The 15332-nt window shown below is 38.5% G+C and overlaps 1 protein-coding gene across 1 annotated transcript; it reads right to left on the bottom strand.

The window, feature by feature from the left end:
- Positions 1 to 1709: 1709 nt before the first annotated feature.
- On the bottom strand, positions 1710 to 9266 carry LOC141806627 (tumor necrosis factor ligand superfamily member 10-like). Its single transcript, XM_074692240.1, has 6 exons — positions 8893 to 9266; positions 7596 to 7733; positions 6677 to 6722; positions 6455 to 6562; positions 3528 to 3760; positions 1710 to 2373 (listed from the first exon to the last, which is right to left on the bottom strand). The coding sequence occupies exons 1-6, from the start codon at positions 9004 to 9006 to the stop codon at positions 2164 to 2166; spliced, it is 849 nt and encodes a 282-aa protein (XP_074548341.1). The 5' UTR covers positions 9007 to 9266; the 3' UTR covers positions 1710 to 2163.
- Positions 9267 to 15332: the final 6066 nt, after the last annotated feature.

The following is a 15332-nucleotide window of genomic DNA, read 5'->3' as shown; positions in this document are numbered from 1 at the left end:
GATCATAGACTGTGAATAAAGTGGACATCATCTTGGCTCAAAGTGATGTCCCACAAAAACTACTCCCCCTGGTGACTGGCTGTAGTATGGGTCCAGTACTCTGTCTCCCCATTCATTCTAAAGAAGCTGTGGTCAAACTTCAAAAAGTAAAAACACCTCATAGAAGTGATTCTCACATCCGTATGCTGTGGTTATATGAAGATATCACTGGGCTGCATTGTGTTCAAGTCCTCTTTTTTTCTGATTTTTTTTCTAATTAGTTAAAAGACAGGGTTTTACATCATGTTTCACAATGATGGACATCTGCCATTCTTGTGTCGTTTTTTTGTCAGGAATAGTAAGATGTACGGTGGCCCTGAGAGCTCACAGCTCTGCAGCCTAAGAAAACACATGCAAAAAGACAAAACACAAGCAAATTGAGAAAAAAAATCGTCATCAATTTGACAACACTTGGACAGCATTTACTAAACGCATTGCAAAGACGCAAAGTTACAACTAAAGTGTTCCCAGAGGGCACTTGAATGCGATGCACATGTCCAGACATGCCTGTTGTTGACGCAGTTCTTCAGTCACAGCTATAGGCTAATATCTGAATAATGTGATCACAATCTTAAATATATCAAAAATGCTTTTATCTCATTTTCCTACACAACTGATGGAAAGAAAACCATTATAGAGCTGTGACTGGAAATCTGGGTGTCAGGACATGTGCATCACTTTTAAGTGTCCTCTCGAAACACTTCCGTTGTGTTGTGTATTTGCAGCGCATTTTGTACATAATGTGCACATGTTGTCAAATTGATGAAGATTTTTTTTCTCAATTTGCTTGTGTTCTGTCTTTTTGAGTGTGTTTTCTTTGGTTGCTGCGCTGTGAGTTTTCAGGGCCACTGTAGAGATGTCAGGAAGGAGAGCCAAGAAATGATTAGACTTTCAAAAGAAAGAAACTAGACTAGATTTGCAGAATCACTGCAAGGTGGCAGCGCCTTTGACAGGGGTGTTTTAGCTTCAAAACCATACAATGGTAAAAGGTTGAGCTATGCTGTCCATTCTGCATGCAGTCTTAATATGAAATTAGCTACGACAGGGTTCCCACAGAAGTTCTGAATCCCATTTTTAGACTTTAAGATCATAAGATCTATTTAAAAGTTTTAAATTTTAATTTAAAGTGTACAGGTGGAATGCCAAAGTCTGAGGCAGGGAGAGCACACCTCACCTATCTCAGGAGTACAGTCAGTCGCCTTTGTATTGGAACATTGGAGATTCAATCCCAGTTCCTACAGTCACATGCAGAAGTGTCCTTGAGCAAGACACTGAACCCCAAATTGCTCCAGCTGTTGTTCAGCAGTGTGTGAATGTGTGTGAATGACATTAGCTAAAACTGATGGTCTCTTGTTGTAGCAGCCTCTGCTTTCAATGTGTGAATGATGTATGGATGGGGGAAGGTGACCAGCCATGTAAAAGCAGTTTGAGTGGTCAGAAAGATCAGAGAAGTCCAAATGCTAAACTCTCTCCTCTATGTAAACACATGAAAAAGCCAAGGCAGGTAGAGCATCAGCAAAGACGACATGCTAATATTTGAAATTAGCAACATCAAAATTGTCCGACTCTAATCGAGCGGTGCATTTGTGGGATAACCCAATTAATTTACACATTCATTCAAGAAAAGACACACAGAGACCTCCCAAAAGAAGTGTACTCAAAAATAAGCTTCATTCATTAAACTTAATATGTACAACCTCGTGGCTCTCTTCATATTTGTCCGATCAGTAACGTGTCAAACAGTGCAGCACTTGACTCTTTGACCAGCAGCCATCAGAGGCACCTCTGCATCCATCGCACAGTTCTAAATGTCCCTGAAAGCATCGTGAAGTCCATGTTTGCTCTCAGTCTGCTCTGTTAAGCCGTATCAAAAGTGGAGTTTATCACCTGTGTGAGTTTAGTTATAACCTCCACTGGCTCTTCATCAGCTCTCAGTCCCTGAGTCTGACCCTTCAGCCCTGTGGTCCAGGAGACGCCCCCATCACGGTTGATTCCTCCTCACCGATCTCGTTCTCCAACAGCTGCTCAGATTACTGAGCAAACCCTGAATCTGGGGTCATTTCTGCTGATGTTTAGATCAAGTATTCCCAGTCAAAGACTCTTCTGTCTTAGCTTCTCTTCGTTTTAGCCAACAAGAAAGGCCCCGAAGTAGCTCGCCCTCCCGTCCATCTCCATGGTGCTGGCGTTGCTCACGCTAATGAAGAGGCGGTCTGCAGGCTGGAGAAAGGCCGTTCCAGCCTGATGCAAGGAGAAAAGGCCGGGCTCTGGACCTCGAGGCCAGCAGGCGCTGCGGGATGACTTCATCAGTAGGATGGGCACCGGGTAAGAGCTCATCTGAAGCAAACAAACAGATACACAGCTTTGACTAAATATGCATAAAAATGATTTATGAGCATCCTATTTTTCATCCCATACTAAATCTATAGCTAAATTATTATTTTTTTCCATTTAAAGACATTTATTTATGATTCAAAAGGAGATAATCAGCACCAAAATCCATTTTTTCTAAATGTGATTTTTGAGTTTTCAGGGTCTGGGAGAACACCAATCCAGTTACCAAAAAGAGAAGAAGTCTCTTCGATGGCTGCCAAGATTTAATAGTGCGAAGAACATTAAAAAAAACTCACACAACAGGAGTCACATCTTAACAGCAGTGGGCTTTATCCCGGAAAAGCGCTACTGATTCTAGCCACAGGTGTCACTGCAATCCACTTGGAACTTTTTAATTTTGGCATTAAAAGAATCAAAAATCACGCCCGAAAAATTCACGTTCTCTAACTTCAGGAACTGTAATGAGAACGACTTGCATCAATAATTGCATAAGATTGAATTGCATTGTGTATATATTCCTTTGAGATACATAAAAACCCAGGATATTGCTGTAAAACTTATATTTTCTTCTTTGAGGAGACGTTTGAATTTTCTCATTAGTCTAAATGGTTGAAGAGTTGCAGTATTTAAAGAGCACTTCAAAAATGGATGTTAGTGCTCCAAAGGGTTCTTAGTGTTAAATGGAAAATAATAACCCCCTGCAGCCAAAAACTGCGTGGTTTACAAAACTATGAAAAGGCTTTTCTAACTTAAAAACAAGGTCAGTGAATTACTTGGACATTTTTTTGGTGCCCATCAATAATGCAGAGAGACCCCAGACTAGTTCATTGTCAGGCAATTTTAAAATGAGGATAAAAACTTTAATCTCAAGGGCTCTGCAATTAACTTTAAATGACTTGCTTTGAAGTTTTTTGAGGGACTAAAGCAGGAAAAATCCTCAGCAGCCCATAAAACTTTTTCTGTTCTGGCTTTTATTAAAATAAAGCTGAGTTTGGGAACTTTGTCAAAGGCCTGTCTGATCTAAAATGACTTAATTATAAAGGTTATTCTGGGTTGCTGTTTCTCATTTGATTCTCAACTTTTTGAAACTTAACAGCGTCAAATCACACATAATTTACTCCTTGAGAGTGAAGCACTAATTCCTGTTATTTTCTGACCTTTTTGTAGATATACTGGACAAGCTGTGCCCCTTCTTCTTCCACCATCTCCCCGTCAGTCTCTCCAGTGGAGGGCAGTCTGAAGTAGGTCTGAGCGTAGATGTAGTAGAGTCCTGCCCGTGGCACCAGCAGCTCCCCTTCTCTGAGCTCCATGTTCTGCAGGAAGGACAGACCTCTCTGGCCCTCCCACGCTCTGATTCGCTCCCCCAAGTACCCCTTACCGCTCCGTGAGCCTGCAACAGAACACAAATAAACGAGCAGGAAAAAACACACAGGGCAATTACGGCCAATCAAGATGATGCAAGATGGTTTGAGATTACAGGCTGGTGTGGTAACTGAGAGTTAACAGCTACACCATTCAAATCAGAAACAAATGTTGAAGAAGGAAACAGATAAACAGATGTGAGGGAAAAGATTCCTTAGGATAAGTGAGCCAGGATTCAGTCGGTATTTTGTATCTGACGTGTTTTACAACTCAATTAACAACAGTCAGATGTTAAAAGAGCACTAAAAGAAAGAGAGCTTTGCTGAGAGATGTAAATGCAGGAGACAAAATTTGATTAGAGGCGGATCAACTCCTCATCTTTTAGGGACACATTTCTGTGGCCAATAAATTCACATTTAATGCTACAGAGAGCAGAAAGAGAGGATACAAATCTGATGACTGCTGATATTATTGTGTGGTAACAAAATCACTTAAGACCTTGCACCATCTAAAAACACATCTAAATGCTTGAACATGCCTTAAATTCAATCTGTCAAGACTGCTGTGAATTAATGGGTTGAGTGAAAGTCTTAACAGATTTGTGATTCCCAGAGTTCTTCACATTAGAAGGAAACAGTTGAAACCAAATGGTTCTTTTATTTGTATATCTCATGCTGTTTGGGCGTAATGGGTTTCATTGTTGTGTCATAACGGGGTATTGTTTCTAACTGTTGCAATTTGTTTCTTTTGTTTTGCATGCAGCTATGACTCGCTAGAGACTAGAGATAAAATGTAGCTTTTTGGCTAATTTCTGGCATATTTACCCAAGTGCAAACTAAAATGCCCTCCGACCTGATTTAGCGTGCGTTTTTGTCTTCCCTGATGGCATAGGTTTCGATGGGGGACACATACTTCATGGAATTTAAACTAAAAGTGGGAAGACAAAACTTGGCCCTTCTGTTTTGGGCCAAATTTCCCAAAACCCAAAACAGAGGTTTTAGCCCTTGGACTTGATTTAGGACTCGTTTTTGTCATCCTTGATGGCATGGGCTCCAACTGGGACGTATATTTGATCGAATTTCAGCCCAAGTGGGAGGTCAAACTTGGGCCCAAAACTTCAGGGCCAGCCGTTAAATTTTGGGCCAATTTTCCTAAATCCCAAAACAGAGGTGCACCAATCCAATCCTGCTATCAGGTATCGACCCGATCCAGCCCCTCAAAGCTGGTACATTGGTGAGACAGGGCTGATCCATGGTACCAATCTAGGCAACAAGCGCCATACTTTCTTTTTTTTTAAGGTGCTCTTGCGTGACGTCACATGCGCCTGACGAAAAAAGCTGTGGTATCATGGCAGTGTCTAACAGCGGAGGTCCTGCACCTGCAAGTGTTTTTTTTGTTTTGCATTACCAGTCTATAGGAAATAAAAGTTTACAGCTGAGTAGTAATATCTATAAGTTTTGACGAGGGGTGCACCGATCGCAATTTTTTGGCTGATCACCAATCACAGATCTTTAAAATATCTGAGCTGCTGATACCGATTTTTACTTTTTATTTTTTCTAACTGACAGCAAATACCTTCAATGTTTCAATCTCATTTTATTGGAAAGCATTGAACAATACCTGTGAAACAATAAAATCTTTATGTTTTAACTGAAACAACCAATCAAGTGTCCTGAGTTTTAGGTCTCAGAGCAAATAGCAACAATGGCTGGCTGTCAGACCTTCCTGGAGGTGCATAAGATCAGTTTTATAGGATGAGCCGATCACCGATCTCTGATCCCTGATCACAGATGCCCCAAAATTAAGGAGGTCAGCTGATCAATTGGTGCATGTCAGTTTTGACACATTGTTTTTTTTTTTTTTACCAAACTACAGGGAAAATTTAAACACTTTATAATTCAAATATTCAAATATAATCTTCAAAAACTCTATATGTACTCTTTTTTTTTTTTTTTGCCTTTTACCCATTAACATTACAAGTCTTATCCCACAGTAGTGCATGCAGATTATTTGAACACTGAACTCTGGTATCTGTTTGATATCAGTCAATACCCAAAGCCCAGGTGTCAGTATCGGGACCAGAAAAGTTGGATCGGTGCATCCCTGAACCTTAGCACAAAAAGTGAGGCATTTTTGTTCGATTTATTATTTCTTTTCACTTCCAGCGGTATGAGATTTATTGCCAAGAAGCATTGTTAAGACAAAGATATTATCTATCTAACACATACAATAAATGAGTAAATAAATAAATGTATTTATAAGGGGTCACATGTCTTAACACTGTTGCAGTCAGGAACTGTGAGTGTTTGCCCTGTCAAAAGCTTTACAGCTGTAACTGTAAAATAAAAAAAACAGTCTCCATAAAAACTGTGAACCATAAACTTTGAATTTCTGAGGAGATTGTGTCTGACTTTATTTTGACAAAGATTAACTTAGACACCAAACAGATAAGATGCCTGCAGCACACGGTGATAGAACAGCTGCACATGTGCAGGTCCTGACAAATATGTCAGTATGAAGACCTTTCTCGGAGCAGCCTTGGAAGCCTTGAAGCACATTCCTCACCTCTGACCCCAGCTGGAGCAAGACAGCACTCGCAGGTGTGTGAGAATCGTGCACATGTCATTTTGTAGAGTTGGAGATGTCAATCATGCCTTTCAAAAAGGTAATAACTCTATTGGATGCATTTTTTTTCTACTGCACTGTATGAAAAATTGCTCACCATCTGCTTTTTTAGCCTCTGTGGATGAGCTCACACCGGTGACATGGGCAGCGACTTTAGGAAGTGGGACGCCAGGACTCAGGATAGGAATCACCTCCGTCAGCTTATCTGTGAAAGCACAGGCAGATAAGGAACGCACTCAGCGCACATGATTTTAAAACTGGACCAAGATACATTTCTATGGAGTAATAACGTAAAAATTTATGGCAGTATTGTTCCAACCTCTCATGGCGGTGGATATTTCACTCTGGAAACGGTCAGCCATGGTCTGAAAGAGAACACCCACAGAGACAAAAATAAAACAGACTGAGGAAAAGACACAGTAAAGTATCATGTCATCATCAATTAGGCCTTTTAGCTTTCTTTGGATCCATGCGCTTAACATTCAACAATTCACCAGAGGCCTCATCACCCCCTGAGTCATACAGTCCCCCCTCTTGCTAAACAAATATGTCATCCTTTGACCTCAAATCGCTGAATTCCCCTATGGGTGAGTCAAAAATGGAGCTGCTCTGACAGTCGTTGGGGGATCTTTCAACAACAAAGATATCTGCTGCTGAATCGGAAAGTTTTAAAACTGAGGTCACTGGACACTTGTTTGTTTTAGGTTGTCTATACTCCTGAGAAATGCCATGCCAAATGTGTATATGTTATGAATATTACAGTGAGGGCAGCCTGTCAGAAACCAGTCTGGAACGTTTAAAGCTCCAGTGAAGAACTTAAGGTTATCGTTGGTTTTGGCGCCCCTTGTGGACAAAGCAGTAACTCTGTGTGAGTTTCTCTTTTCTAACAAAAATGCATTTTTTTACACTTGGAATTGTCGTTTATCTCAAATTTTTGCCATACAGAATGTAACAATTGGCTGTTTTACCAGCATGCAGGTAGTCAACAACTGACATCTACCCCCTAACTATGGTTTTAGAAATTACAAAGAACTACATAGAAACAACCAATCTTGTTGCGGATAGTCTTTTTGCTTTTTAAAGATCATGAAGAGGCATCATTGTTGATTTTCAGTCTGTTTAATAACTAACAAAACATCCTCACAGGAGCTTTAAAAGAACAAATAGCTTCTTATCACACTCACATTGGCTTTAGCAATCAAGAAAGTTAACGGTAGGTTGAGAAATAAATCAAACACCTTTTCAATGTGGTAGTGGAGCTGTTGCGTAACTTGCCAACAGGGGTCACTCTTCTTGTCCTCTGAATCTTCTGATTTGGATCCCTGGTTTGCATTGATCATACAAGACACGCTGCTTCTGGAGAAACTCTCCTGCATCTATCAACAAAGAATTAAAAATAAGTCCCACAGCAGGTCTGAATCCAACAGTTACTTATCACTCAAAATTTTCTTAAGTCTATAAAGATTTTTAAAAGAATTTAAGGAAAATGCTACATAATTTCTCTCAAAACAATAAAAAAAACTGGTCAACCACTGCCATGAAGGACACTATTACCAGCAAAAATAAGGCATGGAAAGTGTTGCAAAATGCCTTTCAAGATTAAAAACTTTTGGGAATTGCATATTTTAGCCATAATTGTTTAAATATTAACCACAATAGGAGTTAAATTTCGTGTAAAGCTTGTATCAGTGGTGGGAAATTAATTGAGAAACACATAAATGTTAAGCAGATAGGTAGTCTGATTTTTGACCAGTCAGCTGAATTTGTTTTGGTTAGTTTTTGTCTGTTTTTGAGTGGCCTTTCAGTGTATTCAACAGGACTACCACTGCTAACGTATGGGTATCACACTAAAAAGTTACGCTATTTCATGATATGATGTGGTATTCTTGGAAATGGAAACCAAATAGCTAACTGTTGTGCTGTTAACTCTGAGACAACCACAGGTGTTCCTATGTAAATCAGGTGTACCAAAGTTACTCAGCCAATCACAGCTCAGCACAAACTGTCAGTGGAATAAAATCTCACTTTGCCTGTCATATTGTCCACATCATGTTGCTTTTAGGGTGTCACAGCCCCTGATTCCCTAACTAGCCTCATTTCCTGCAATTGTTTTCTGTTATCTGCTCTGCCAACTTTCTTCTCTCTCATTGTCCTACATAAGAATGGCAGAGATTCTTGCATAAGTGGGACATTTACCCCATGTAAACTTGTCTATTAGAGGCATAATTTAGACATAATAAATAGGAGCTAGCATCAAATAAACCCTCTATAATTTTAATCCTGCAGGAGACCATACTGAAACTCTTTCAAGGTGTTGATCGTTCAGTTTTTCTTCATTTCTTGGAAGTTTTCCTGGTGTAAAATTATGTCACTGGTGTGGTATTTAGGTAAAGTAAATGGTAGATAACTGTCCCACTCGTTGCTGTAAATATTTGCCTTCAATAAACTGTGTCAACCCTCTCTTTTACGGTTATGCTGAAGTCAGTGTCATGTCACCCTGTGTTGGATTTAGAGGAAGACAAACGCATGTCTTACCGTGTTCAGGACTTTGTTGAAGTACATAAAACTGATGGCGACCGCAATTGTTTGGAGGAGGACTGCAGCGAGTATGATAAGTCCCAAACACTGAAGAGAGACAGAAACGGCCATGTCCCAGCGTGTGCTAGTCAGCAACGGCACCCAAACAAGTCCGGAGGAGAAGTAAAACACTTCCAGCACAGAGGGAGGACAAGTCAAATCAAGCTCTGCTGCATTTCTGTCCTAGAAAGAGAGGGAGAGGCAGTTTGTATGGAGGTGGAGCAGACAGAGAGCGAAAGCGAGGAGGTATGGACTTTACAAGAACGACAAGATGTCATTTATTAGACAGAAAAACTGGACTTTAAGCTACATATGGTGCCTTCAAGGGCTGTCGGAAATGTGAAGCATACATTCATTCAGTATCACATAGCAAACCAATCGTCTTTATTTACATGGCGACAAATTCAAAGGCGGGAAACTAAAAATCTGTAGTTATAGTGTCCGTTGCCTTTAGTTCTCTCTATGTTAGCTTCACTAATAAGCAGCAATTTTGCAATTTCATTTCACCACTCTCTCTTGAGTATTAGTAGAAAAAAAACAGCTTAATGTTACAACCTTTGAATATACAGTCATACTTTAAGTGAAACTTTATATTTGATAACCGTTGGAACGTAACGGCTAGCTTTAGCCTTCACCTAGCAACAAGAAATGTCAACGTCTAAGCCAAGAGGCAAACTCTGGGCCATATGAAGCCTATACAACACAGAAGTGCTAAAAACTGCAGTTCTTTGATAATCCACTTGATGCCAACTACAGAAACACCGGTATAAACAGATACACATAAACTTATCAAAAAAGCTGATCTTTACAGCAAAAATTAAAGCACTTGTATATCATTTTAAAGGCCAAAACCTCCCATACATAGAGTAAGATAATAGAAAAATGCCAAAAATTGATTGAAACCTACACTCTGTTGGAATGACTGAATTGGTTCATAGGGATGTGGGATATATCGGTATCAATATCGGTATTTGCCGATGTTGGTCATTTTTTTTTCTCATATCCGCATTGACTGATGTGTAAAAGCGGGCCAATATTTACTCATTAGCTGCCAGCCATTTTCAAAGCATCTTGAATGACCTTTCAAGACCTAAATAATATTATTTTCTATGACTATGTAAACACCAAAACTAACTAAGAAGAGTGGACAAGGAAACAAATTTGAAAATAAAGGGAGATATTGAAAAATTCAGTTTGCATGATTTTCAGTATGTTCAGAATTTGATCATCTCAGATTGTTTTGTTTTTTTAAACCACTAGTAATATTGGTAAATATTGGTTATCGGCCATAACAGCAAGCAGTAATGGCCAAAATTTTCATATCCGCGCATCCCTATTGGTTACAACGGCTCATACTGTCTTGTAAATGTGATATTAGTGATTCTTGCCCAAAATCTCACCTTATCAAACATTGCTCATTGAGGGAAGCATTCAAAAAGGCTGTATCAATATTGTGCGGTCTGGTAACTTCTCCCCTTGTTTACTTTGCAGAGTAAGAAGGGGGAAAAAAGGAGATGTAGAAATATGAATGTTTATTTAGTCTGTTGTACAACCAGCTCGAAACTCACCCCTGGAGCTTTAACCTAGCATGAAGTTTAATAGGCTTCATAAGGAGGGAAAAATAATATGAGATCAATGTGTCTGGTCTAACTAGAGGTCTTCCCCGTTGGTGCAATATCGTCTTACAGTAGTCTTAATGTGTTAATTTCTGAGGCAGATGCTAGAAAAATCTGTTCTTTGATATTTTATAATGTTTATTTCTTTCTTTTTAAAGTTCAAAGTAGCTATGTTCCTCTCAAATCCCTGTGTCTCCAAACAGTCACATATTATAACTGGGCACATCTACTGTGTGCCAGAAGCACTTAAATTTGCTGCAAATCCTTTATACAGCATCCAGTCTGCATGTGTGGAGCTGCTCTGGGCAAATTTCCATGGCAGTTGAAAGACATTTAAGAGAAGAGTGAAGAAGTCCTGGAAACAATCTGTGGTGAGCAGTTGTGTAATCTATTAAGATGTTTGGCCTCTGTTCCACTTTTCATTTAATCCTTTTGAAACTCACAACTTCTCTTCGTGTCAGATGTTAAAACAACAGCAGACAAAGTTAATTGGAAAAATTCAGTGTAATAGGTTGATGTTACTATGTCATTGTGTTTCTTATCTCTTCACTTTTGATTTGCAAGTTGACCACTGAGATGTATTGCTGGGTTTAATAAGTTTCAAACTGTTGAAAAAGTGTTTTTCCAACAAAAACCTCTTTCCATGAAGGCTAAAAACCACAAAGCCTAACTTTAGGAGTTCATGAAGGCAGCATCATCGTTGAGGATAATCAGCATTTTACAGTAAGATAGAAAGCAGCATTTCTTGCCTCTTTCCTCCCATTGTGAAATGATCTGAGAAAATGTCAGCCGATTATTGCCAAATGACCTGCTATTGTTTGTGCTTCAGTGCAGCCTAAGTGGAGTTTGTCACAGGGGAGACATTCAATCTGCAAAACTTAACCTTGAGTTATTCCCAGAGGTTCCTTTACTTTCATTTCTTCACCTTTAACCCCTGCTCCATTGTGAGTGTAAGGAAATGAGATCAGAGCTTGCATATGCACAGCCCTCCAAACTATTCAGACCTGTGAAGCAGCATGCGTAACACATTCACACAGACACAAGCAGCAGTCAGGTTTACACAGGCAGGTAGACTTGTATGAGGGAAATCGGGAAGTGTAACTGAATGTAACAGGATAAGGGATGAGTACTTAGTTTTCCTTTTAGTGATACAATCTTAAAATAGAGGAGAGGAAGTGATGGGAGATTATTTTTTACCCTCAAGTGAGTCAGTTCCCAGGCTTAGGTGAGTGATATGTGAAGACTGTGTGGCCCCAGGTGAGGAAGATAACACCCTGAGAGAAATGCCTGTGTCTGTGTAGGGTCACATAGCAAAAACACAGGAAGAGAAAGAAAACAGAAAGAGACAGGCCATTGAAATCACTACAAACTGGACTATCTTTCTATAAATATATATCAGTTTGGAAGGCACAGTATAGGAATATTTTCTTTAATATTTCCTTGTTGCTGATTTTATAACTTCCTTGTCTGGCACTCTACAGCCATCACACCTCAGCTAAAGAGTTGATTGAGGATAAAGTGCAATCCCACACCTTTCCTTGAAGTAAATATTGTAAATAGACGACCTGTAGCACATTTTAATTTTACAATTGACTTCTGAAAAAACCCGCCTGAGGAGATAAGATTAAAAAAATTTTTGATGTCCTTTAGAAATGATTTCTTTAATTTATGGGCATCGACAGTATTTGTTATCTTGGCATGTTTTAATCCTCAATACACTGCTTTGATTCTTCATCAAGTAGGATCTTTAATCCCTTAAGTGTTTTAATCTGTTTGCCTTTGTTGTGTTTATTCTAATTATGTTTTACTCCCTCTTATCTCTTGGTGTTTTTTAGCCCTTTACATTTTTTTATATTGTTACTTTGTGGTTTAAATGATGTTTTATGTATATTTTTATTTTGTAAAACACTTTACAACCCTGTTTTAAAAAAATGTTTCACAAGTAATAATTATTTTTATTATTGATATTTATTACTGGCTTAGGCCTTCTAACAGCATGTAATGATGTAATGTAAAACCACTGCCCACCTGCTGTGGTCTATGGCTGGCTACAGAGGCTAGGCTAACAAGCTAGCTATGAGCTAAGTTAGCCCACTGTATGTTGTTAAGGAGGTACCAAACAACCACTTTTAATACACATGGGAGACAATTAAAGAAACATGCAGGTCTTTATTCACCCAAATTTATTGCAGAAGATATAAATTAATATAAAAAGCCTCATAGACAGGTAGTGCTGGTTAGCAATTGCTGAAATGACACAGGTTTCATTAGCATATCCCTTAAAACGACCAATCTGTGCCCCGGTTACTTTCTAGCGTGTCATAGGCTACTTATTAATATCTATTGGACACATGGAGCAGGCCATAAATTTACTAAGGATCGTAAAAGTGCCTTCTCTCCCTCTACGTGTAAATTGAAAAGCAAACATGTCAGCAACATTGATTGTTGCTTTCATTCATTTCCTAATGGATATGCCAGCCTGTTGGATGGGAGTTAGTCTGCTGATTGAAGTACAGTGGTTGGATTTGTGATACAGATTGCCAGATGCCGAAAAACTACATTCATAAACCTCAAAGGAAATTTTCATTTGTGACATATTTCTCCTATTTTCCTCTCCTTTGCTTTCACTCATCAGCCTCCATCTGCTGTGAATTTAGTTGAAGGTCAAATCTCACAGCCCCCCTTTGATCACAGTCAACAGCAACATCTCAGACAGTGTTTGGTTTTACAATAAGAAAAAGAAATACAACTCTTAGCAAAACAGGGTAGAACAGGGTTAACTCAGAGTGTGGATCTGATAAACAGAACTACTTTTGATAAACAATTATGCTCTTTCAAAATAAAATACAAAGTTTCTTTCATGAGAAACAGATTTGTACAGTTTGGCTGGGTTCAGAGAGACCATAAAACTGGGACACAGTTTGTATGCAGTATTTTTTCAGTGCCTTTCAGTGAATTTCTTCCGTGTAGTAAATTTGACTTCTGTTATGAAATTACATACACATGTGCTAATATTGAAGGCCACTCTCTGACCAAAAATGTGATTAAAAACAGTTTGGTGTTATGAAATCTCTTCAGTACTCTAAACTTGCAACATGAAATCAATCAGCAACACGATTTGCACCCTTAAATTTAATGTGAAGAGAACACAAAATTTAATAAAACTTTTAGGTGCCATTTTTCAACTATTTTACAGTCTCTGTGTCTGAAATCAGTTTTAAAGAACACATGGAAACAGCTTGAGGACAGCTTCTGCTCTGAAATAAAAAAAGAGCAGTTTACCCCCAAAGTGAAGAATTTAAATCACAGCCAGAGGACATGTAATGCATTTTAAAGACAGATTTAAAGCCTTTCCTCCCTCCTCTGTCTTCCACTCCCCTGTTCCCTCCCTTGAGGCCTCTCCTCCCGGCATTCATCTTGTTAAAGTTTTGGAATCTCCCTGAATTCCTTTGTGAGTGCTACAGCTGCTCATTGTCTCATTTATAAGACAAAGACTAGTGTAGAAAAGTGCTAGAGTGGCGAAATGCACGCACACACTTGTCAGTGACTAACAGTTAGTGTGTCAGTCATCCTTATCAGTGATGACTATCTGTGGCAGTTGATGCATGAAAAAAGACCGCACAGGAGTTGATATATAAATCAGAATTTGCACTGAGGATCAACAAGATAATTTGTCAGAGTCTTGAATAGGAATAAAAAAAATAAGATAAGAGAAAACGGTACATCTGTGTCAATGGTTAATAAGCAGTTGAGGTAGTATTGATCTGCTAGATATTATTACATATAAATCTTTCATGTTAGGCCGCATGCAGTACATCCAACCACTGTCATACATGAATATGACTAATATTCATCAGTTTGAGTTTCATGTCAGGCTTACACCTCTAGAGGGGGCTGTTGCACTGACTAATTCATAAAGTAACACGCACCTTTTTGTAAATAAGTGAACATGTAAGCTGTGATTAATGTTTAACAAAAGGAAATGGAGAAATACATTGTTTTTTCAAGAATTTTAACCTCTTTTTCTCAATTTCAAGGGAGAGTATAGCTAATTTTTTAAAAGAATAAACTAGATTTACTTGCATTAGATAATTTTTCCAGAGTGAAATTATCAAAACAATAGGTTGATGGCTATCATTAGCCAGAAGATGGCATGCCAAGTTGCTTTCCTACACTTTCCACAGGATTAAGATAACTCTAGTTTATTTCTGTGTTTCTTTGTGCTTATGCTATGCAGAGAGAGGAAGAGAGATGAGTTATCACATCATTTCAATTAAAAGAGATTTTTGTTCTTGGGATAATAAGAAAAAAAGTTGAAACCATTAGAGGAATAAAATGAAATTGACTCATCATCTCTAGGAAACAGAGAAAGACAAAGTAATTTTTAAAAGACCTCTACAGGCTTCCGTAGATAAAGGGTCCTTGAAGATACAGTTGAGGTATTCAGACTGTCACAAATAAGAAGAAGAAGAATAAGAAAAAAGATTGTTCACTGAGTCCTTAAAAAATGCATAAACTAATTTTAGAGACGCATAAGGAAGAGTATTTCTACTATGATTGACGTGCAATGTCAACATTTTTTTTTTTAAAGTAGCCCAATAAATCTCTTTTAAGAAAAAAAAATCCAGATTTCTTAGATTCTGATCACATTTCTTTTTTCCCATCTTTTTAGTCTCCAAATTTTCTTTCTTTTCTTTTGTTTTTAATTCTGCCTTTTTCTCAGTAGGTTGTCTTTGATCACAAAATTCTAATTGATAATAATAAATCTAATTAAATAAAGTC

This window comes from Halichoeres trimaculatus, unplaced genomic scaffold (genome assembly GCF_033239565.1).
Source record: "Halichoeres trimaculatus isolate MK-OKI-2021-1 unplaced genomic scaffold, fHalTri1.1 fHalTri1_scaffold_17, whole genome shotgun sequence".
Lineage (NCBI taxonomy): Eukaryota > Metazoa > Chordata > Actinopteri > Labriformes > Labridae > Halichoeres > Halichoeres trimaculatus.
This window is presented reverse-complemented; position numbering and strand designations above follow the sequence as displayed.

Bases quoted from the DNA above. Each gene is read 5' to 3' on its own strand.
- LOC141806627 (XM_074692240.1), bottom strand. From the start codon at position 9,006: ATGGCCGTTTCTGTCTCTCTTCAGTGTTTGGGACTTATCATACTCGCT. The intron at 7,734-8,892 runs GTAAGACATGCG...CTTTGTTGATAG, and splicing joins TCAACAAAGTCCTGAACACG to ATGCAGGAGAGTTTCTCCAG. The intron at 2,374-3,527 runs GTCAGAAAATAA...TGTTTGCTTCAG, and splicing joins TCCAGTATATCTACAAAAAG to ATGAGCTCTTACCCGGTGCC.